The sequence below is a fragment of the Chiloscyllium punctatum genome, chromosome 12, assembly GCF_047496795.1.
Source record: "Chiloscyllium punctatum isolate Juve2018m chromosome 12, sChiPun1.3, whole genome shotgun sequence".
NCBI classification, from domain to species: domain Eukaryota; kingdom Metazoa; phylum Chordata; class Chondrichthyes; order Orectolobiformes; family Hemiscylliidae; genus Chiloscyllium; species Chiloscyllium punctatum.
In genome coordinates this window covers 33,875,340-33,899,227 of record NC_092750.1, presented here as the reverse complement: position 1 = coordinate 33,899,227, position 23,888 = coordinate 33,875,340, and the positions used below count along the sequence as shown (strand labels likewise).

The 23,888-nt window shown below is 41.6% G+C and overlaps 1 protein-coding gene across 2 annotated transcripts in view; it reads right to left on the bottom strand.

Moving 5' to 3' along the window:
- The window catches only part of cacna2d3a (calcium channel, voltage-dependent, alpha 2/delta subunit 3a), a 950,991-nt gene that overhangs the window by 395,458 nt on the left and 531,645 nt on the right, over nucleotides 1-23,888 (bottom strand). For both annotated transcript variants that reach the window (XM_072582307.1, XM_072582308.1), the window contains exon 11: nucleotides 22,680-22,793. In XM_072582307.1, the coding sequence (XP_072438408.1) occupies nucleotides 22,680-22,793 (114 nt within the window). The remainder of the gene's footprint in view (nucleotides 1-22,679; nucleotides 22,794-23,888) is intronic.

The window sequence follows — 23,888 nt, the reverse complement described above, 5'->3', positions numbered from 1 at the left end:
TGGCTCAGTGCTTTATGGGACACAGATCAGGTGCATGAGCAGGGGGAGCAGGTGTGTGTGAGGGTGGGGAGCAGGCTTATGGTGGGGGTGTGGGTAGGGAGGTGAATAATGGAAGGAGAGCTGACATATGGTGGGAGTGGGGAGCATGTGAGTGTAGGGGAAGAGCAGGTGTGTGTTGGGGAAGGGGAGCAAGTGAATGTGGGGGAGAGCAGGTGTGTAGGGGTGGAGAGACCAGGTGTGTGTGTGTGTGGGATAGGGGGAGGGGGAGTGGATTGGAGCACGTGAGTATAGGGGAAGATCAGGTATATTGGGGCGAGGAGTAGGTGAGTGTAGGGGGAGAGCAGGTATGTAGGGGTGGGGAGAGCAGGTGTGTGTGGGGGGGTATGGGAGAAGGGGAGTATGGGGGAACAGCAGGTGTATTGGGGTGAGGAGTAGGTGATGTAAGGGGAGAGCAGGTGTACGTGGGGGACAGGATGGGTGAGTGGGAGAGGGGAGCAGCAGTGTGGGGGTGGGGAGCAGGTGTATGGGGGAAAGCAGGAGTGTGGGGGGAGAGGTGTGTGGTGGGAGGGGAATGTGTGTAGAGGAGCAGGTGTGTAGGGGTGGGGAACAGGTGAGTGCAGGAGGAGAACAGGTGTGTGTGGGGGAGGGGAGCAGGTGTGTGGGGGACAGGGCAGCTGTGTAGGTTGGGGAGCAGGTGCGTGGAGAGGTCGAGGAACATGTGAGTGGGGGGGGAAGCAGGTGTGTAGGGGAGGGGAACAGGTGAATGCAGGGAGGGAGCAGGTGTGTGTGGCGAGGGGAGCAGGTGTGTTGGGGAGGGGGCAGATGGGTGGTGGGGGGGCATAGGTGTGTGCGGGGGAGGGGAGCAGGTGTGTGTGGGGAGAGGTCTATGTGGGGGAGGGGGCAAAGTGTGTTGCAGCTAGGAGTAGGTGAGTGTAGGGGGAGAGCAGGTGCATGTGGGGGGAGGGGACCAGGTAAGTGCTGGGGGAGAGGAGGTGTGTGAGGCAAGGAGTAGGTAAGTGTAGGGGGAAAGCAGGTGTGTGTGGGACCAGTGGAGCAGGTGAGTATAGGGAGAGAGCTGGTGTGTTGGAGTGAGCAGTAGGTGATTGTAGGGAGAGAGGTGGTGTGTTGGAGTGAGCAGTAGGTGATTGTAGGGAGAGAGGTGGTGTGTTGGAGTGAGCAGTAGGTGATTATAGGGGGAGAGCAGGTGTGTGTGTGGGGGGAGGGGAGTAGGTGAGTGTAGGGGGAGAGCAGGTGTGTTAGAGGGAGGAGTAGGTAAGTGTAGGGGGGAAAGCAGGTGAGTGTAGGGGTAGGGGATCAGCTAAGTAGTTGGGGAGAGCAGGTGTGTTGGAGCAAAGAGTCGGTAAGTGTAGGGGGAGAGCAGATGTGTGTGGGGGTAGGGGAGCAGGTAAGTAGTGGGGGAGAGCAAGTGTGTTGGAGCGAGGAGTAGGTAAGTGTAGGGGGAGAGCAGGTGTGTGTGGGAGCAGCAGATTAGATGAGTGTAGGGGGAGAGCAGGTGTGTTGGAGCGAGGAGTAGGTAAGTGTAGGGGGAGAGCAGATGTGTGTGGGGGTAGGGGAGCAGGTAAGTAGTGGGGGAGAGCAAGTGTGTTGGAGCGAGGAGTAGGTAAGTGTAGAGGGAAAGCAGGTGTGTGGGGGGGTAGAGGATCAGGTGCGTGTGGGGAAGGGGGCAGATGAGTGGTGGGGGACGTAGGTGTGTGTGTGGGGGAGGGGAGCAGGTGTGTGGGGGTAGAGATCAATGTGGGGGAGGGAGCAACGTGTGTTATGGCTAGGAGTAGATGAGTGTAGGGGAGAGCAGGTGCGTGTGGCGGGAGGGCAGTAGGTGAGTGGTGGGGGAGAGCAGGTGTGTTGGAGTGAGGAGTGGATAAGTGTCGGGGGTAAGCAGGTGCGTGTGGGGGTAGGGGAGCAGGTGAATGGTGGGGAGAGCAGGTGTGTTGGAGTGAGGGGTAGGTAAGTGTAGGGGAAAAGCAGGTGTGTGTGGATGGAGGGGAGCAGGTGAGTCGTGGGGGAGAGTAGGTGTGTTGGGGCGAGAGCACGTGTGTTGGGGCGAGAGCACATGTGAGGGTAGAAAAACGGGTACTTGGTGAGGAGGAGAGGAAGAAGAACAGAGTGTGTGGTGGAGGGGGCAGCTGGGCATGCTGAGGTAATTCAGAGATAGTGCTCTGTGGGCCAGGAAAGGAAGAGAAAAGTTGCCAAGCTCAATGGGTGCAGCTCTGTCATGTCCAGGTGATCCTGGGGTTGGTAGTGGCCTGCCCAAACTGCCTAGGGGATGTTATCAGGCAGTGGCTGTGGGCTGGCTGGGTGAAGAGTAATGGCTCTGGCAAACAGTCTGCGGTTTGGTGGGTAGGCCTTTCTGGTGAAAGCCTCAGGCAGCACTGTGGACTGTGATAGGCTGTAGATCTGAGAGAGGCTGTGGTTGCATGGAAATGGTACCAACCAGGTGAGATAAGGTACCGCAGTAAACAATATTAAAACAAATTTGGTGACACTCAATGAGATTTCCGCTCCTATTTCCCTAACGATGTTAAAGCAAAACAACACTGAAAGGGAAAATGCTGAATGAAATCTTTGTGTATTTGAAGAAATGATTTTAAAATTCAACATTTTCCAAAGAGAAATTTCACATTCCTAGAATTCTGCTAATTACTTTGAAAATGTGGATGAATCCAGCTTTTGAGAAGCAAAGTACAAGTAAAATGAATTATTTTATCAATACTTAAAATAGGTATCAATCATGTGTGCGCAGGATAGTGATTAAATCAGCTAACGTGAACATTAAAGAAGCCATAATAGAGTAAGGATTGATAATGCATCTTATTTAAATTGGAAAAAAATGAAAAAGAATTGAAACCAGCAGACATATCCAAAAATAAAAATAATTGACAGCACAACTAATAAAAGCAATTTCAATAATAAAAGTTCATAAACAGCTTCATTTGTTACTGTCAGTCATGTCTTTCAGAGCTATGATTCACTCCTGCTAGCACAGTGACCTTTGTCACGCCTGAACAAACTGCTGTCCTGCAGTGCACTGACTGAGCTAACTGAACAATGGCACTCTTACTGAATAGCCAGATGGGGCAGCTTTGCTTCATTATTTGTCTCTCTGAACTGGAAATTGCAACAGAAGGATTCATTACTATTGGGAGCAACTCTGCAAAGCTCATCTGATTTATTAGGGCAGAAACTGCTGTAGAGACCATTATGAGACAATCATAAGGTCTATGAATTCCATGAGAAAGTAAGCATTACAAACAAAGGATATCGGTCTTTTATCTTAATAGGTTGATATTGGCAAGTATGAAAAAGCCATATTAAATACATTTGACAGTATAGATTAGATATATGAATAGATTTTAAATTTTGACTTGTCTAAAAATATAGTTTATGAGTGAGGATGATTAAGACTCAATGATAAATAATTATAATAACAATTGGAATAATTTTGATTAATTTTTAATAATAGTAACACAATCGCGATATCTTGACTCATATTTCTTCCCTTCGAACCTGATTCACTGACTGTTCGTGATATTGCTGGCCCTCACCATTTATTAATAAAAGTTTGGATCACTTCTGCTTCTGAATTTACATCTGCATAAAGTGGTCTTTCTAGATTTATTGATTTTGCATTTCCCTCTCCATTTAAAGTTCAGTTGAGAATTAAGGTGGTCAATCAGTCATATACATTTTTATGGTTTGTATCAATACTCCTTCCGATTGAGCAGCACACTCTATGCTAAAGAAGGGGACTGACCTTGGCAGTTTTGTCTCTTGTTTGCCTTTTGTCTAATATGGACATTCTGCTGTCATGCAGTATCTCACGCAGCAGCCTGACCAAGCACTGATTAAACCTGATCAATGAGATAAGACAAGTTCAAATATCATTTGGAAGTGGGATTCAAACTCGCTCCACTACCAGATCTCACTGAATGCCCAAGAGAATTGAACTGAAACTGAAACTCATTTCATTTAGAAGTGCTAGTAGCCCCATATGTGAATCTTTTATATTTCCTGGACTATAACTAATCCAGATACCAGGTATGCTTTTGCTAAGGACATACATTTGAGCATGCTTTGCAAGTTTTAGGAAACAAATCAATTCGTGCTTATTTGATAAGTAATATCTTACTTCATAACACGATCCACTTCTTTAAAATTCATAATTAAGGTTTGCATTTTTGAATCTAACTAAATTTAAACAAAAACTAAATTAAGTTTTTGCCCATTTTATATACCTTTTGGTTTAAGGGTTTCAAGAGGCCATGAGCCAGAGTCTTACTCAAAGGCAATCTCCTTGAAGGGGTACAACTATGTACAGAAGTTTCTGAGCATTGTCACTGCTGAACCAGCTGGCTGATTAGCAGTTTGGAACATACTGAACTCTTCAACAGTTTCTGCTGAAGCTCTCAAATGAACGATATTAGTAGCATCCTACCTTTGGGTTCCCTAGCCAGTCAGGGAAGGAGAGGTGGAGATGATGCATTGGATTTGTCAAAAGAAGAATTTCTAATTAAAGTCACCTCAGAGTGGGTTATGATGGTTCGAGTGGAAATGCAATTTTGAGGTAGTGGCAAGTTCAGGAATGGAGTCCAGAACGGAGAAGACTGTACCTTGGGCCTCTCTCACCTGCCTGGAGGACCTGTTACAAGATCTGAGAAATGTTTTAGTGAGGTGATTTTTCTCAAGGACTGGAGGAATAGGCCAAATTCTCAAACAGAGCAGGTATGCATGGTAAAGGCCAAGGAAGACATTCCAACCTGGAGATTTGGCACTAAGACATTCCATGACCACAGAAGGGCAGGAAAAGTGAGTGACATAACATAAGCCCATAAGATGTGGGAGTACATGTTGGGCCATTCAGCTATCAAGTTAGCTCTGCCTTTCAATGAGATAATGTCTGATCTGATAATCCTCAACGACATGTTTCTCCATAACACTTGATTTCCTTTCTGTTTAAAAATCCATCTATCTAAGTTTGAATATACTTAATGACCCAACTTCTAATGCCCTCTGAAGTAAACAATTTCATAGATTCACTACCCTCTGAAAGAAGAAATTTCTCTTCTATCTTAAATAGGTGACTTCTTACTCTAGGATTCTGCTGTATGGTCCTAGATTCTCCCACAAAGAGAAACAACCACTCCATATTTACCTCATCAAGCCCCCTAAGATACTTATTTTTTCAATAAAGTCACCTCTCATTCTTCAGCACTCCAATGAGTACAGGTCCAGCCTAGCCAACCTCTCCTTGTAAAAAATTCCCTCCAAACATGGTAAGGGTGAGTGAACTTTCCCTGAACTGCCTCCAATGCCATTATATATTTAATAGACATAGGGGCTCAAAAATGTTTAAAGTATTCCTGACGTGATCTGACCAGTATATTTCATAGCTGTAGCAAGATCTCCCTATTTTTATACTCCACTCCCTTTGAAATGAAAACCAACCGTCTATTACTCACTGAACTTGGATGTTAGCTTTTAGAGATTTATGCACAAGGACCCCCAAATTTTACTGCTCTTCAGCTGTCTGAAATTTTTTCCCAATTAAATAATATTCAACTTTGCTATTCTTCATGCAAAGTGCATATCCTCAGATGTTCCCACATTATATTCCAACTGCCAAGTTTATTTCCCCCCACTGACCTAGCCTGCCAACATCCTTCTGTAGATTTTTTTGTGCCATTCTCGCTACTTGCCTTCCCTAATTTTGTGTCAACTACATTTAGATGTTAAGCCCCACACTCTATCTTACTCATATTCTCTTGCAGCAACTCCTCAGGTCACCACAGCTTGAGCAGCTCACAGATTTATCCAAAAAGGCATCACTCTCACTCCTATCATTCCACTTGGTCTCCTCAAAGAAGGAGAGAGTGCACTGGGCAGGGCAGAGTTAAAGATCAGAGTGAGGTGTGGTGGCCAGTGCATTCCAGTGTAAGCCACATTGTGCCACTGGGGTAGGAGGCTGTAGATATTATCAATGACCTGCAGTGAAACTAGAGCCTCATGAGGCACTGGCACTCTCACATGTTGAAAGGCCTTGTCGACTCTGTGTAGAGGGCCTTGTATCCTTCAAGCTGGATCTTGGTGTCTGGGAGCGATATGTGAAAGAGGAAAAGGCAGCTGAATTGCAGCAGTTAGGGTTGCTGCTCCGCTTGTTCTTCAGAAGATGTGCAACATGAGCTACAAAAGCTGCTCCCTTCCTGAGGTGAAGCCTGGCTGTATAGAAGAGCAGCCAAATTCCCCACATGCTGTTGTTTGTTGACCAGCCAGCCCACCAATGTGTACTTTTGCAACCCAGGCCCAAGTTTTGAAGCTGTGTTTCTAAGCACCAGAATTGCTCGATACCATCCTGCAAAGTTCTCAGGAGTCTTATACTAGCTATACAGCATTCAGGTATCCTGCCTGCCTGGCAAGGTCAGGCTGGTGACATCTTGGATTTGGATTCCAGTGTTCCAAGAGGTTTGTATTATGGTGAAGCAGTTCAGCATAATGCAAACCTCTTGGAAAATTTATCCTACCCGGATTACTGGGATTGGAGTCACTGCTGCAGGGTAAAGATTTGTGGAGGACAGAAATTAAGTAATGATTAGAATGATAAGGATTATGAGCTGAATTTTGTCCCTTTCTTGGAGTATTGGATGGTTTGGCTTGTAAGTTTAGTTTGCAGTTCTTCTTTCGTAGTGGTTTTTGTCTCAGCACTGTGACAAGATAATACTTTGGAGGGTAAGTTATGGAACTGTTGATGAATGAGGAATCAGGGTTCTGTTCATTGATATAACCATTGCACAAGTTGATCATGGTCAGTCCACCTAGAAAATCATGTGTTGATGCCCTGTCTCTCCTTTACTCCTCCTCATCAGCTGAAAGCCCTATAGCTGCTGACAAGTCTGTGCCCACATGATGGCAAGTTTGTACAGCATGCAGCTAACCATGAGCACAATATCAGCAATATACTGGAGGTTTTCTCCAATTTTGTCACAGCAGCAGAAGTGTGAAGGACAACAATAGCCTGTTCAATTAGAATTCAGGTGGCAGCATCATTTTCATTAGCTGCAACAGCACTCCATATGCTTCTGAATTGTGCATTGGAATCATCAATACTTGGTCAGTGGATAGCCATCCATTAATTACATTTAAGTTTAGAAAATATGAAGACAGTGAATATTAAACTAGAAAGTTGCACTTTTACACAGGTGTTCTTGGGTCAGCTGATTTACATTACCATTTGAGTAATAATTGGTATAATCTTATGTAAAATGGATGTAAGCAGACAGGGATATTTGGCTAATTGAGGGAAGACTTTTAAAAGACAGGACATTCTGTACAGTTGCTCGTCACAATCGCATGACTTTCGGCTAACTTCTCGGTTCATCTCATGAATCTTACTTCTCATACATTTCAATAAATGTGTACAGCTGTCCTATCTACAAGTATATGCTGCTTAGCCACAAAAATAACATTTTTTTTTGTTTCCACCTTCAAAGACAGCCAACAGGCCTGCCAAGATTCTCACTGATAAAGGAAGGTACACAAGCACAGAGGCCAAGTCTCACACCAAGAACTAATGACCAGTGTCACAAAACTACATGATCAAAATAAATAAGATAGCATACCTGAAATAACTGCACAGAAGCCAGTGTCCTATCACCAAGTCACCTTTTATTTACTAAGTTAAAAATCACACAACACTAAGTTATTTATTAGTGCATAGTACATTGGCTGTGGTCAGCCAACTTGGAGTCCATCCTCAACTAATCACCTGGTTATACTTTTTTTTCTTTTTCCTTTCTGCTCCATGTCCCTTTTGGCTTTTCCTGGTAATTTTTTTTTTTCTTTTTTTTAAACAGAAACAAAAATAGAAGGCAACATCTCAGGTTAAGAGAACATTTCCCGACAGTACACTGGCTGTAGCCAGCCAGCTCAGTGTCCATTCTCATCTAATCTCCTGGTTATATTGATCAGCCATGATTGGTCCAGGTTACCAACCTCAATTAAGAATCTAGCAGTTAACAAGGTCCACCTGGTTCCCATTCCTACAATACCAAATATTTTCCACTTTTTTCAAGATCACATATTGGCAATCCAGAAGATGGGGGTAGGGTAGATCAGAGGATATAGGACTGAAAATGGGAGAGGTAGTGGATTGAGGCTGAAAGACTTGGGGTATGGGTTTGGAGTAGAGAATTTCAGCACTGGTAATCGCACTGACAGTAATAGGAGGAAAGAAATGGCAGTGGTAATGACAATGGCAAAAGCTGTTGCTGTCTTTTATGCAGAGTTAAGAAGAGAACAGGAAAATATCAATCCGCTATAAAGGGCATCAGATTCTTTTTTGCAAAGAAAATGTTAAAGATAATTATTACCTTTACCCAAGACAGTAAAGGGCGCACTTCCGGCCAAAAATGTAAGTGCACACCCAGTTCAGACTCAATAATAAAAATAGAACTTCAAATAGCAGGTTACGTCTAGGCTTCAAATTCTGGGATTATTATTATAATTGCAAGAAAAAAATTGAACTTCTCTCACTTCATACAAGTATTACCAACAAAATTTGAAAAGTTGGCTTAATATCTTCTAATCATCATATGACTTAGAGCAATCCATTTTATTGTATAAAGAGGCACAACTATATGGTTCCACTATCTAATTACATAACAATCCAAGAACGCATTTATGGTGAAATGCAAATTAACAATTTCAGAGATCTCTGTCATTTGCAATTATGTCTATTGTTTGCCTATGGACCATTGTTTGATTTGATTAGGTTCCCTACAGGATGGAAACAGGCCCTTTGGCCCAACAAGTCCACAACAACCCTCCGAAAGATAACCCACCCAGACCCATCCTCCTATCCTATATTTAACCCTGACTAATGCATGTATCAATATGGGCAATTTAGCATAACCAATTCACCAGACCTATACATCTTGGGATTGTGGGAGGAAGCTGGAGCACCTGGAGGAAACCCGTGTAGTCACGGGGAGAATATGCAACCTCCACACAGTCACCACAGGCGGGAATTGAAGCTGGGTCCCTGGCGCTGTGAGGCAGCAGTGCTAACCACTGAGCCACCGTGCCATCCCCTGACTTGCATTTCTGATTTTGGATAAAATTTCTTTTAACTGAAACAGAAACAAAATTTTATGCAGCTAATAATGACAGCAAGCATAGAACAAATGATTAATAATGTCTAGTTAAATATAGGTTAATTAGTAGTTTTGCTTATGAAATAATTGTTTCTCCCTCCAGGGAGAAATTTCTGCTCTCACACATTTATCCATCTCCAAAGTCATAACGATTTTGTTTGCACTCAATGTTACAACTAGTTCATACACTAATTAGTATGTTAGTGTTAATGGACCATGTTAATGCACTGTCATTGCATTAGTGGTGGTTTTGTTTGTTAAGGACATGTCAAGGATAGCTATGCCCTAAAGTCGTAAGATTTGAAAATTAACCAAATAGAGAAATGGGCTGGAAACTGCTGCAGAGGCAGGTTTGATAGCAAACAATGTTAATTGGGCTTTGCATTCACATTGAGCTTGCATCGTTTTGTAGAACAAATTGCTGTAATGTCTGTCTATTTATACTGCAGCAACATAAATGTTGCATTTAGGGCCTCGTGATTGTTGTGCTTAGTTGGTTCACCTTGATCAACAATAGAAGAGGATACAAAGTACTTGAAAAACCTAAATGTAGAAGTGAATTTCAGTCAATTAAAATATGAAAACAATGATACATAAAGAGTGGATTAAGAGAGAAAGAAACAAAGAAAAAGTAAGAAAAGAATTTAAAAAAAACAAAAAAAAAGCAAAGAAAGAAGATATGATAACAGTTAAGTTTGCGAACTGCTGTACTGGTCGAAGAGAATGGTTGAATAAACAGGTGAAATGTACAAACATTCTCGATTCATGAACCATAGAATCAGTTTCTATCAACCCTCTATCGGCTTCAAAGGTTGCTTGTCATGTCAGAAACAAAAAATGTTCTCATTAGCAGGTGTTTCTATGACATTAATTCCAAAGCCAAAATGAAGACAGAAGGAAGAATTCATAATAACATCAGAAATTTGAGGATTACCAATAAGTTCACTTGACAGTCTTGTAGCAAGAAAGAAGTTTTAATGGCTTTTACAATACTATGGCAGCATTATTTAAATTGATTGGCAGAGAATTGGAAATAATAGTGTACCTCTCTCAGTCTGTAGATTGATGGAGTTTTTACTAATTAATAATTATGAAAAATGCTAATTTGTCATTTTAATGACAAACTGCATCGCAATTTATAGCTCATGGACCAATGTAAAAATGTGGCATTACAGGATGGCATGATTTGTTAAGTTACCAGAACTCAGCAGAGAGGCTTCAGTTCACTTAGTGAATGGCAAGATTAAAGGTTCTATACTAAATTTCTCTCTACTTCCATGAGCCTCAATCATGAAAGCTAAACATACGTAAAGCCCTGGATTGGTCTACAGAAGCAGACTCCTTGAAGGCAGATGATAGTTCATGCAGCAAAATTTATTTTATTTAGTTCTCAACATTGTACTTGTACGATATGGTTCATGTGTTAATTAGTTTGGCTAGATAGTCACACATTTTTGGACTTTCTTCACGATCAGTGTTTCTTTTGTTATTCTCTGTTTCTCCTGGCATTTAAAATGCAACAGACATCAGTGATTCTCACTATGCTGTATTATTGAGATCAGCAAGGAGATTTCATAAAAGGCCACGGAATGCAGGACACCTTCAAATCCTAAGACCATTATTCATAGAACACTTTAACTATGCCTGACGTCATTGCTTCTGCTGCAGTGCAAGATGTGACAAAGATATGACATTTGCTGCACAATGACCTGCATAATAATTAATGATTGCAGCCGGAAGAGTTCTTTTTGTCGAATTCAAAGTTAAAACAGCATAAAACTGGGTGTTTTTAAGCTTTCCAGGAAGGCATCAGCAGTATTAGTCAATTTACTATGCATGGATATATCAGGCATTTTGAATTTTACACTGTCAAAAGGCAACACCTTCAGAACTCTCCAGTAGATAGGAGGCATCAGCTGAACATGAGGAGCTATTCCCTGGAGTCTGAAGCATTGCAAATGGTATTTAAATAGGCATCAGGGTACTTTGTGATCTTCAACAGAAAAGGTTTGCACTTAATTAGTGTTCAATTAGTTTGGTCATTGCAGAAACATTAGTACACCTGTCAGTGGCTGTTGTCCAGAAAAAGAAGAGATTACATGTAAACAGCATATTTAACATCGGTTGAAAATTCCAAAACATTTGTCAGTCAATTAATTACGTTTAAAGTGTTGTTGTTGTTATACAGACACATGCAGCAACCAATTTGCACACAGCATGTCCCACAAACACCAATTAACTACATGTTGGTTGAGGGATGAATGTAGATCAGAAGGCTGGGAAAGCACCATCCTCTTGAAATAGTACAACAGATAGACATGCACTGATATACAACATCTCATCCAAAAGGCTGCACATTCAAGTAGGATACTGTATTTTATAATAGATATTTACAACAACTTAATACTGATATAATTTTTTAAAAACACCCTGTTGCTGGCTTACATATTTTCTTACTTTGTTCTTAACAAATATTCCTTTCATATAAATCCAATTTTCTTTTTATTACAACTGTCACAATCACCTCACATGTGCATAAAATGTATTAGGAAAATGGGCATTTAATTTTTAAGATGAGCATAAAATTTGGACAATATGGACTCCAGGTTATCAGATAAAATATTTTGTGATATCCCTTCAAGACAAAGACGACCTTAATTTCTAAACAATCCTCTGTAAAATACAAGTGGCCTTGGAGGATCTTCCTTTGAAGAGACTAGGATACAACAATATCTCTTACTTAATTTACAGTTGTTATTGTCTAAATATTTACAGAAATTCAGATATAATGGACTTACTGTCTGCAACATGAAATCTAACAAAGAGTGGGTGATAAAAACTACTTCATTACAAGTAGGTGTGAAGTGGATCAAAAATCTGTGTGAAAAAGGAATGAGCTGTCAGAGGAGATGGTGGAGGCTGGTACAATTACAATATTTAAAAGGCATGTGAATGGGTACATGAATAGGAAGGGTTTAGATGGATATGGGCCAAATGCTGGCAAATGCAATGAGATTAGTTTTGGATATCTGGTCAGTATGCACGAGTTGGACAAAAAGGGTCTGTTTCTGAGCTGTATGTCTCCAGGACAAGGTTAGATCACATGGAATACAGGGAGAACTAGCCATTTGGATACAGAACTGGCACGAAGGTAGAACACACAGCATGGTGGTGGAGGGTTGCCTTTCAAACTGGAGGCCTGTGGCAAGTGGTGGGCCACAAGGATCGGTGCTGATTCCACTGTTTTTTGTCATTTATCTAAATGATTTGAATGTCAACATAGAAGGTATAGTTAGTAAGTTTGCATATGACACCAAAATTAGAGGTATAATGAACAGCGAAGAAGGTTACCTCAGATTACAACAGGATCTTGATCAGATGGGCCAATCAGCTGAGAAGTGACAGATGGAGTTTAATTTAGATAAAGGCGAGGTGGTGCATTTTGGGAAAACAAATCTTAGCAGGACTCAAACATTAAATTTGTTGCTAGGGTTGGAGGGTTGTAGCTATAGGGAGAGGCTGAATAGGCTAGGATGTTTTCCCTGGAGTGTTGGAGGCTGAGGGGTGACCTTATAGAGATTTATAAAATCATGAGGGGTATGGATGGGGTAAATAGACAAAGTCTTTTCCCTGGGTTGGGGGCGTCCAGAACTAGAGGGCGTAGGGTTAGGGTGAGGGAAAAGATTTAAAAGGGACCTAAGGGACAACGTTTTCACACAAAGAGTGGTATGTCTATGAACTGAGCTTCCAGAGTAAGTGGTGGAGGCTGGTACAATTACAACATTTAAAAGGCACATGAGAAGAGTTTAGAGGGATATGGTCCAAGTGCTGGCCAACAGTCTAGATTAATTTTGAATATCTGGTCAGCATGGATGAGTTGGACTGAAGGGCCTGTTTCTGTGCTGTCCCTCCCTATGACTCTGTGACTCTATCATCTACTCAACCATTCATTCACATTCAAACTGTTCCTCTAAAATCACAAACCAACAGCTCATGCTGTAAAGAGAGGTGGGTCCTACCTTCATCCTAACTCTAATCTGCTTCAACAAAGCTAATAAATCAGGGCTCAGAGATCCCACAAGAAATGTTGACCAACCTGTAGTTGGAACAATTCAGTTCTGTACTGCTAATGACAGTCATTCGTTGGAAGAGCCAGGCCAATACCTTTATTGACTGGGATTCCAAGGTGAATATTTGAAGGTAAATAAACACTGGATGAAAAGCTTTGGAAAAAAAGAAATTTTTTGCATCCACATCTTGCTTTATCTCAGAAAGCCCATGAAAGCTCAGTAGCGAAGGATCACCTTTCCTTTGATATCACTTCCACATTGAGTAAAAGTGTGCCATATGGAGACTGGTTAGCAAGGTTAGATCTCATGGAATACAGGGAGAACTAGCCAATTGGATACAGACTTGGCTCAAACGTAGAAGACAGAGGGTGGTGGTGGAGGGTTGTTTTTCAGACTGGAGGCCTGTGACCAGTGGAGTGCCACAAGGATCAGTGCTGAGTCCACTACCTTTCATTATTTATAGAAATGATTTGGATATAAGCATAAGAGGTATAGTTAGTAAGCTTGCAGATTACACCAAAATTGGAGGTGTAGTGGACAGCGAAGAAGGTTACCTCAAATTACAACCAGATCTTGATCAGATGGGCCAATGGGCTGTGAAGTGGCAGATGGAGTTTAATTTAGATAAATGCGAGGTGCTGCATCTTGGAAAAGCAAATCTTAGCAGGACTTATATACTTAATGGTAAGGTCCTAGGGAGTTTTGCTGAACAAAGAGACCTTGGAATGCAAGTTCATAGCTCCTTGAAAGTGGAGTCACAGGTAGATAGGATAGTGAAGAAGGTGTTTGGTATGCTTTCCTTTGTTGGTCAGGGTATTGAGTACAGGAGTTGGAAGGTCATGTTACGGCTGTACAGAACATTGGTTAGGACACTTTTGGAATATTGCGTGCAATTCTGGTCTCCTTCTTATCGAAAAGATGTTGTGGAACCTGAAAGGATTCAGAAAAGATTTATAAGGATGTTGCCAGGGTTGGAGGATTGGCAGTGGTTGAATAGACTGGGGCTGTTTTCCCTGGAGCGTCAGAGGCTGAGGAGTGACCTTATAGAGGTTTACAAAATCATGAGGGGCATGGATAGGATAAGTAGACAAAGTCATTTCCCTAGGGTGGGGGAGTCGAGAACTAGAGGACATAGGTTTAGGGTGAGAGGGGAAAGATATAAAAGTGACCTAAGGGGTAACTTTTTCATACAGAGGGTGGTACATGTACGGAATGAGCTGCCAGAGGAGGTGGTGGAGGCTAGTACAATTGCAGCATTTAAAAGGTATCTGGATGGGTATGTGAATAGGAAGAGCTTGGAGGGATATTGGCTGGGTGCTGGTAGGTGGGACTCAATTGGATTGGGATATCTGGTCAGCATGGACGAGTTGGACCGAAGGGGCTGTTTCCGTATATCTCTATGATTCTATGACAATGAGAGTGAGAACAAAAGAGCAATATTCATCTGTAACACTCTCTAAGACAGTACGACATTCTCAGTTCGTTGCATTGTTAATGTGACCCACAAGAAAACTGTGCAGATGCAAAGAAGTTCTGATAGCAGCAAATCATTCTCATTTGCAGTCATGTGTGAGAAATTTAAATGAGTAAATTGCCTCTGTTAGGCATTTCCATTTCCCTCCATGTAGCTGACACCTGTGCTTTTACTAGAAGGTAGCCTTCAGTTGCACATCAAACTATTCTCTTTCAGCATAGTAACTAAAGTTTTACTGTAACATTAATAGGATCAAAGGAAGGAATGTTCCCCACATATCCTCGCTGTATTATCATTAACAATTAGTCTTGTTTGCTTTCATAGTACAATTTGCCATTTTCACGCGAAGCTGTAATTGCCTTGTCACCTTTTGTTTTCTTTAGCCAAGTTGCTCTTTTATTATTTTGTTTTATGTTGCCGGTGTTGTAGTCAGCTTCGGGAGACATTGCAAAAATTGGCATGCTCCTCAGCTTCTAATTAAGTTGTAAATCAGCACAAACCCACAAGTGCAAAATTAGGATTATACTCAATTGTTTCAATTTACCATTCACACAGTATGGCTGTGTTAATTTGATAGTTATTTCTACTGTTGAACATAATAGTGTTCAGCAGTCATGATGACTGCCATCAAGTAATCAAAGCATTTGTAGTTCAAGCCTATCTGCAATCAGAATGACTTATTGAACATAAAGTCTGAAAGCCAGCACTTTCAGTTTGCAGCAGACATTCTCCAACACATCAGTCTTTCAAACTGCATTTGAGCAACAGTTGAACAAACCTGTTCCAATATTAATGCCCATCTTTCTTTCTTATCCTTAAATCTAGTGTTGTATTTACTGAACCTTAGAAGAGTAGTCTTTCTAAAGTTCCTGACACTTGCTGGAGAACAAATCAACTGTTCTTAGGTCTCCACAATGGTTTAAAGATGTTGCCACCTTTTCACTGCTCCTATTGATTTAAATGCACAATGACTACATCAATGACTGCACTCTCTTTTGAGACAGTTCTCAGTTTTGAAGAAAGCTTAAAAAAACACCCATTAAATTATGGACAGTGTCATTTACTTTCCTACCATCAGGACAAGACATTAGATTGTAGCACTGAAGACAAAAAATTGTTACATTTGCACCAAATTCTTTTAGCTTCAAGGATTGGCATCTTTTCAATTATGTAGATGACAAAAGACTTGATTCCTTGTAAGTACCTTGTGATGAACAACGTAGTTCTTTTTGTATTATCATAATAAATAGTTCCACCATATAGATTAACACAATAGCCAGTTGGCAGCTTTATCAAAAGAGTAACCTTTTGCAAAGGTTCGGAGGATGCTAGTAATTTAGAATTATTTCTTCTCAATTGATCAATAGTTTTGTCATACATTTGAGTAAGTAGTTTGAAATAATGAAATGTTTCATTCAAAATGATTTTAAAAGCTCTTAGCATTGTTTCCTTCCCAGTGAAGCTCACCTGCTATGGCTAACAACATCACATGCCTTTGAAGAAGTAGAGAAATGCTAATTGTTTGCAAATTACATTTGGTTCAACCTCAAACAACTGCGAGTAAGGAATGATATCAGTGGCTAATGAAAGCCGTTTATCGTGGGAACCAAAGGCAGTGGTTTCAATTTACCCAGTGTTTAGATGGCGGACATTGTTGTTCAGCCAGCATTGAATGTCAAACAGCCTGATAATGGGGAGACATAGTCGGGGTCATGAATGATCATGGTGAAGTATTGTTGGCTGCCATTGGGACACATGTGGAAAGTTACATTTTGACTTTGGACAGTATCAATGAGAGCCAACGTGAATATTCGAAGGCAGAATTAGACTTAGAAGGCAGTCAAGGATAGATCCTTGGTGACATAAGAAGTAATTGTGCAGGAAGAGAAACCATTGAAACTGCTAATCAGCTAATGGGCTGAGAAGTGGCAGATGGAGCTTCATTCAAATAATAGCAAGGTGCTGCATTTTGGGAAAGCAAATCTTTGCAGGACTTATACACTTAATGGTAAGGTCCTAGGGAGTGTTGCTGAACAAAGAGACCTTGGAGTGCATGTTCGTAGCTCCTTGAAAAGGGAGTCGCAGGTTGATGAGATAGTGAAGAAGGCGTTTGGTATGCTTTCCTTTATTGGTCAGAGTATTGACTACAGCAGTTGGGAGGTCATGTTGCTGCTGTACAGGACATTGGTTAGGCCACTGTTGGAATATTGCGTGCAATTCTGGTCTCCTTCCTATCGGAAAGATGTTGTGAAACTTGAAAGGGTTCAGAAAAGATTTATAAGAAGGTTGCCAGGGTTGGAGGATCTGAGCTGTAGGAAAATGTTGAACAGGCTGGGGCTGTTTTTCCTGGAGCATCAGAGGCTGAGGGGTGACCTTATAGAGGTTTACAAAATTATGGGGGGACATGGATAGGATAAATAGACAAAGTCTTTTCCCTGGGATCAGGGAGTCCAGAACTAGAGGGCATAGATTTAGGGTGAGAGGGGAAAGATATAAAAGAGACCTAACGGGCAACTTTTTCACGCAGAGGGTGGTACGTGTATGGAATGAGCTGCCAGAGATGTGGTGGAGGCTGGTACAATTGCAACATTTAAGAAGCATTTGGATGGGTATATGAATAGGAAGGGTTTGGAGTTCAGCCCAACCAGTCCACACCGACCCTCCGAAGAGTAATCCACCCAGAAACAGTTCCCTCTGACTAACGCACCTGACACTACGGGCAATTTAGCATGGCCAACTCACCTGACTTGCACATCTTTGGACTGTGGGAGGAAACTGGAACACCCAGGGGAAACCCACGCAGACACGGGGAGAATGTGCAAACTCCACACAGACAGTCACTAGAGGCTGGAATCAAACCTGGGACCCTGGCACAGTGAGGCAGCAGTGCTAACCACTGAGCCACCGTACCGCCCATTGGCAGGATCAAAACATATAGCTCAGGAAAAGTTGGGAATTGATTTGGAAGTTGACAGCATGATGAAGGACTTTGAAGGAGAAGAAAGGTTGGAGATGGGAATGAAATTTGCTAGAACAGTGGAATGTTTGAAGCAATAATGACAACGTTAGAGTAGAATGAAAAGGAGAAAGTGCTTGAGGAGGGAAAATAATTAACAATATCAGTTAACATGGAAACTAGGAAGGTTGGGTGGAAATAGAGTCAAGGGAGCAGGAAGTGTGTTCCATGGGCAAACTAAGCAAAGGTAAGGCAATAATGGAGATAGGAGAGAAGATAAATAAAAATATAAGTTCACAGTTAAGGTACAGGAGAAATTCAGATCAAGTGGTAGGATAAGTGAAAGGAAGAAAATAGTGGAAGCGGTTTGTTGGATAGTCTGAGTACTGTATCAGGAGAATGGCCAAAGTATTTTAATGGAAAGTAAAGGTAAAAGTGAGGTTTTAGTTGAGCCGATTAGTAAATGCAGAAATGCTGTGATAAATGGGGAGGAAAGCTAGACACTGGGATTTTGAAAGTGAAGTTCTTTTTTCCAGGATGTACGTGGAAAAAAGTAGGTTTGAAGGGGGAAAGGGGATAAACATGGTGAGTTATAAAAGAAAATAAGAAATAGGAGCAGGGATAGGCCATTCACTCCCTCAATACTGGATTAGTGGTGCTGGAAGAGCACAGCAGTTCAGGCAGCATCCAACGAGCAGCGAAATCGACGTTTCGGGCAAAAGCCCTTCATCCACTAGTCTATAATATCACAGCTGATCTGTCCCAGGCCTCAACTGCTTTCATGTGTCAGCTCCTCACAGCCCTCAATTCTAATACAAGGAACAACTTTATGTCTCAGCCGAAAGACTGCAACTCCAACGGTACAGCAATCTCTCAGTACTTCAATTAAGCAAAGTTTATTTTATGTATAGATATCCAGAAGACTAAAACTCATAGCGTTCTATTTCAGTGGCAGCTTTGTCAGCAATGAGCAAAAGCTGACCATATCTTATGTATTATAGAATATAGAACATAGAACATTAAAGTGCAGTACAGGCCCTTCGGCTCTCGATGTTGCACCGACCTGTCATACTAATCTGAAGCCCATCCCACCTACACTATTCCATATACGTCCATATGCCTGTCCAATGGTGACTTAAGTGCACTTAAACTTGGCGAATCTACTACCGTTGCAGGCAAAGCATTCCATACCCTTACTATTCTCTGAGTAAAGAAACTACCTCTGACATCTGTCTTATACCTATTTCCCTCACTTTAAAGTTGTGTCACCTTGTGTTTGCCATCCCCATACTTGGAAAAAGGCTCTCCCTGTCCACCCTATCTAACCCTCTGATTATCTTGTATGTCTCGATTAAGTCACCTCTCAACCTTCTTCTCTCTAATGAGAACAGCCTCAAAGCCCTCAGCCTTTCCTTGTAAGACATTCCTTCCATACCAGGCAACATCCTAGTAAATCTCCTCTGCACCCTTTCCAAAGCTTCCACATCCTTCTTATAATGCGGTGACCAGAACTGTACACAATACTCCAAGTGTGGCCGTACCAGAGCTTTGTACAGCTGCAGCATAACCTCCTGGTTCCGGAACTCAATCTCTCCATTAATTAAGGCCAAAACACTGTATACCTTCTTAACAACCCTGTCAATCTGGGTGGCAACTTTCAGGGATCTGTGTACATGGACACTGAGATCTCTCTGCTCATCTGCACTCCCAAGAATCTTACCATTAGCCCAGTACTTTGCATTCCGATTACTCCGTCCCAAGTATCACCTCACATTTGTCCACATTAAACTCCATTTGCCACATCTCAGCCCAGCTCTGCATCCTATCCATGTCTCTCTGCAACCTACTACATTCTTCGTCACTATCGACAACACCGACCTTAGTGTTGTCTGCAAATTTACTAACCCACCCTTCTAAGCCCTCATCCAGGTCATTTATAAAAATGACGAACAGCAGTGGACCCAACACTGACCCTTGCGGTACGCCGCTAGTAACTGAACACCAAAATGAACATGTTCCATCAACTACAACCCTCTGTTTTCTTTCAGCAAGCCAATTACTGATCCAAACTGCTATGTCTCCCACAATCCTATTCCTCTGCATTTTGTATAATAGCCTACTGTGGGGAACCTTATCGAACGCCTTGCTGAAATCCATATACACAACATCAACCGGTTTACTCTCATCTATCTGTTTGGTCACTTTGTCAAAAAACTCAATAAGATTCGTTAGGCACGACCTACCCTTCACAAAACCATGCTGACTGTCCCTGATCAGATTATTCTTTTCTAGATGGTTATAAATCCTATCCCTTATAAGCTTTTCCAACACTTTACCAACAACTGAAGTGAGACTCACTGGTCTGTAATTACCAGGGTTGTCTCTATTACCCTTTTTGAACAAGGGAACCACATTTGCTATCCTCCAGTCCTCAGGCACTATTTCTGTAGACAATGGTGATTTGAAGATCAATGCCAAAGGCTCGGCAATCTCTTCCCTTGCTTCCCAGAGGATCCTAGGATAGATCCCGTCTGGCCCAAGGGATTTGTCTATTTTCACACTCTGCAGTATTTCTAGAACCTCTTCCTTGTGAACCTCAATCTCTTCTAGTCTAGATGCAAGTATCTCTGTATCTTCCTCACCAACATTTTCATTTTCTATAGTGAACACTGTTGAAAAATATTTATTTAGTGCTTCCCCTATCTCCTCTGACTCCACACTCAACTTCCCACTATTATCCTTGATTGGCCCTAATTTAACTCTCGTCATTCTTTTATTCCTGACATACCTATGGAAAGCCTTAGGGTTAACCCTGATCCTAACCGCCAACAACTTCTCATGTCTCCTCCTGGCTTTTCTGAGCTCTCTTTTTAGGTCTTTCCTGACTTCCTTATAACCCTCAAGTGCCCTAACTGAGTCTTCACATTTTGTCCTAACATAAGCCTTCTTTTTCTTCTTGACCAGGGATTCCACTTCCTTAGTAAACCACGCCTCACACATTCTATATCTTCCTCCCTGCCTGACAGGTACATACTTATCTAGGACACACAGGAGCTTTTCCTTGAATAAGCTCCACATTTTTAATGTGCTCAATCCCTGCAGTTTCCTTCCCCATTCTACGCTTCCTAAATCTGTCTTAACTGCATTGTAATTTCCCTTCTCCCAGCTGTAAATCTTGCTCGGTGGAGTATACCTATCCCTTTCCATCACTAAAGTAAACTTGACAGAATTGTGATTGCTGTCTCCAAAGTGCTCACCTATTTCCAAATCTAACACCTGGCCAGGATCATTACCCAGTACTAAATCTAAAGTGGCTTTGCCCCTTGTAGGCCTGTCTACATACTGTGCTGAAAATATGTTGCTGGAAAAGCACAGCAGGTCAGGCAGCATCCAAGGAACAGGAGAATCAACGTTTCGGGCATCAGCCCTTCTTCAGGCTGATGCCCGAAATGTCGATTCTCGTGTTCCTTGGATGCTGCCTGACCTGCTGCGCTTTTCCAGCAACACATTTTCAGCTCTGATCTCCAGCATCTGCAGTTCTCACTTTCTCCTGTCTACATACTGTGTCAGGAAGCCCTCCTGCACACACTGGACAAAAACTGACCCATCTATAGTACTAATACTGTAGTGATCCCAGTCAATATTTGGACAACTACCCTGCCTCTCTCATTCCTATTGAGAATCATCTTTGCTATTCTTTCCTCTACATCTCTGGGACTATTCAGAGGCCTATAGAAAACTCTCAGCATGGTGACTTCTCCTTTCCTGTTTCTAACCTCAGCCCATACGACCTCAGTTAACGAGTCCCCAAACATCCTTTCTACAACTGTAATATTGTCCCTGATCAACAATGCCACACCTCTCCCTCTTTCACCATCTTCTCTGTTCTTACTGAAATATCTGAATCCCGGAACGTGCAACAGCCATTCCTGTTCCTGCTCTATCTTGTTCATCCTCAACTGAGCCCTGTCCACCCTATGATGCCAAACGCCCTGTAACCTAATTCCCTTCTTGGTGGGAGTCTTTGATAGTCTCACAAGTATATAAATTACAAGAATCTAATAGTTATCCTATTTTTGTCAGTCCTTTCTATCAAAGATTGATCGACTTCTCTTCCGTAATTTCCTACACAAGTCAGAGGTTTCGAAAAAAAGGAAGGAATCATTTTCTGAAAGTTGTTAGTTTCAGAAACATGAACAAGATGACCATCATAAAGTCTCGACATAGAAATTAAAGAGATTTGTCATATGTAACTTCCTTATATTGTAGACTAAGATCACTGTTTTTATATAGGTTATTTTTGGGGGCATAGCTAAGGGCTGGCATGACGTGTGAGTTGCTTGGAGACAGCAAAGGAGCAGGAGAGAGGAAGCAAACTATTATTGTGAATGGGATAAAAGCTGAGCTCTTAGCTAGGGATTATTAACTGGGATCAGAGAAAGGCTGCTAGTGTAACAGGAGATTCATAGTACTAAAGGTCACAGTTGTGTTGTCATCAAGGGTCAGTCTGAAGAACAAATGGAGGTGGAAATTAGAAAATATTTTGCTAATACCTTACTTCCTTTATACGTCAGTGATTAAATTGCTGAATTTATAATTATTCGTATTTCTCAAGAGCAAAACGGTTTCATAGCAGTTTATGGAGTATGAAACCCAAATCGGTACAGGAACATCCTAGTGACCAGGCAAGGTTAAACATTTCTGAGCCCATAATGCAACAAGAAGAACAACAACACACATATTATTTTGAATGACAACCAATATTATGACTAGCATGTGATTCTCATGAATAGAAAGACAGAATTTCAATAATGATTTCAAAGTGAACAAAATACAATTATGGCAGCATTAATATATTTTTTTCTGTATAACGTTGATTTATTCTTAAATTTGTTGATGCTACATGAGCAAAGAAGCTAAACAATACAATACAAGAAGAACTTCTGCTGTCAATATATGCAACTGAATGATGATTACAGAAAACTAAAATGTGACATATAGCATCTGCAGCTTACCTTTTGATCTGGCCAGTTGTATTTTGCAAATATCGTATCATAAGTATCCACAGCTCCATCCGTAACCAGCATAATAGCTTGGCTGCAAGTGCTTCCATGACCAGTGGTGTTAAACTGGGCAAAGGAGAATACAGGAAGTGAGAGTACGTTAAAATAACTAACTTTTTTTACACAAAGGGCATCAAAATTTAAGGTGCACCACCTTTTGTACAAAGCTTTCTTCACTTATCACACCCTTCTTGTATTTTTCGTTCATTTATATGAGCTAAATTGTTTGGACAGGTTATATTGTTCTTCCACTGATAATAAGGGAAAACAAAGAATCCAGATGATTGCCGTTCTGTGCCCATTGTTTATGTTAGGATATGTCACAAAGGCTCTTTTACTTTGTTTCATTTAGAACTATTCATTTTGAAAGGGACGAAGAACATTTTAAAAAAAATCAATTTTCATTCACAAGTAAGTCTTATCTTTTAAATTCAGTTTCCCTGTGAGCATCGTAACTATTGATCTCCTATTGTTATCAAACATTAAAGTCAACATAGCTGTGAGGTAATTAATGAAGAAAATCTAAGGGTCCTTTCGGCTGAGTAATCATTTCCTGCCATTAACCTTTCAAGGTTCAGTTTAAAATATGGAAGGCTTTTGTCGTGTTAGGAGATGATCTTTTTTAACAACAGAAGCATTCCAGCAAATAACTCACAATGCAAAATGGGAAATTCATGACTGAAAAACAGCAAAGCCTAAATTTTCCCTCACTTGACTGCTCATATTTTTTTTCAATTCATTCTTGGATTGTGGGCAACACTGTCTGGACCAGCAATTATTACCCATCCCTAGTTGTCCTTGAGAGGGTGGTGGTCAGCTGTCTTCTTGACCTGCTGCTGTCCATGTGCTGTACCTAGACCCACAATGCTGTTCAGGAAGAGAATACAGGATTTTGATCCAGCAAAACTGAAGCAACAGAGATATATTTCCAAGTCAAGATAGTGTGAGGCTTTTCAGGGGAACTTGCAGATGATGGTGTTCCCATGTATCTGCTGCCTTTTCCTTTGAGATGGAAGTGTTCGTGGGTCTGGAAGGTTATGTCTAAGGATCCTTGTAGAATTTCTGCAGTACATCTTGAAAATGTACACATTGCTGTTCCTAAGCATCGATAGTGGAGATAGTGAGTTATTCTGAGTGTGGTACCAATCAAGGGGGTTGTTT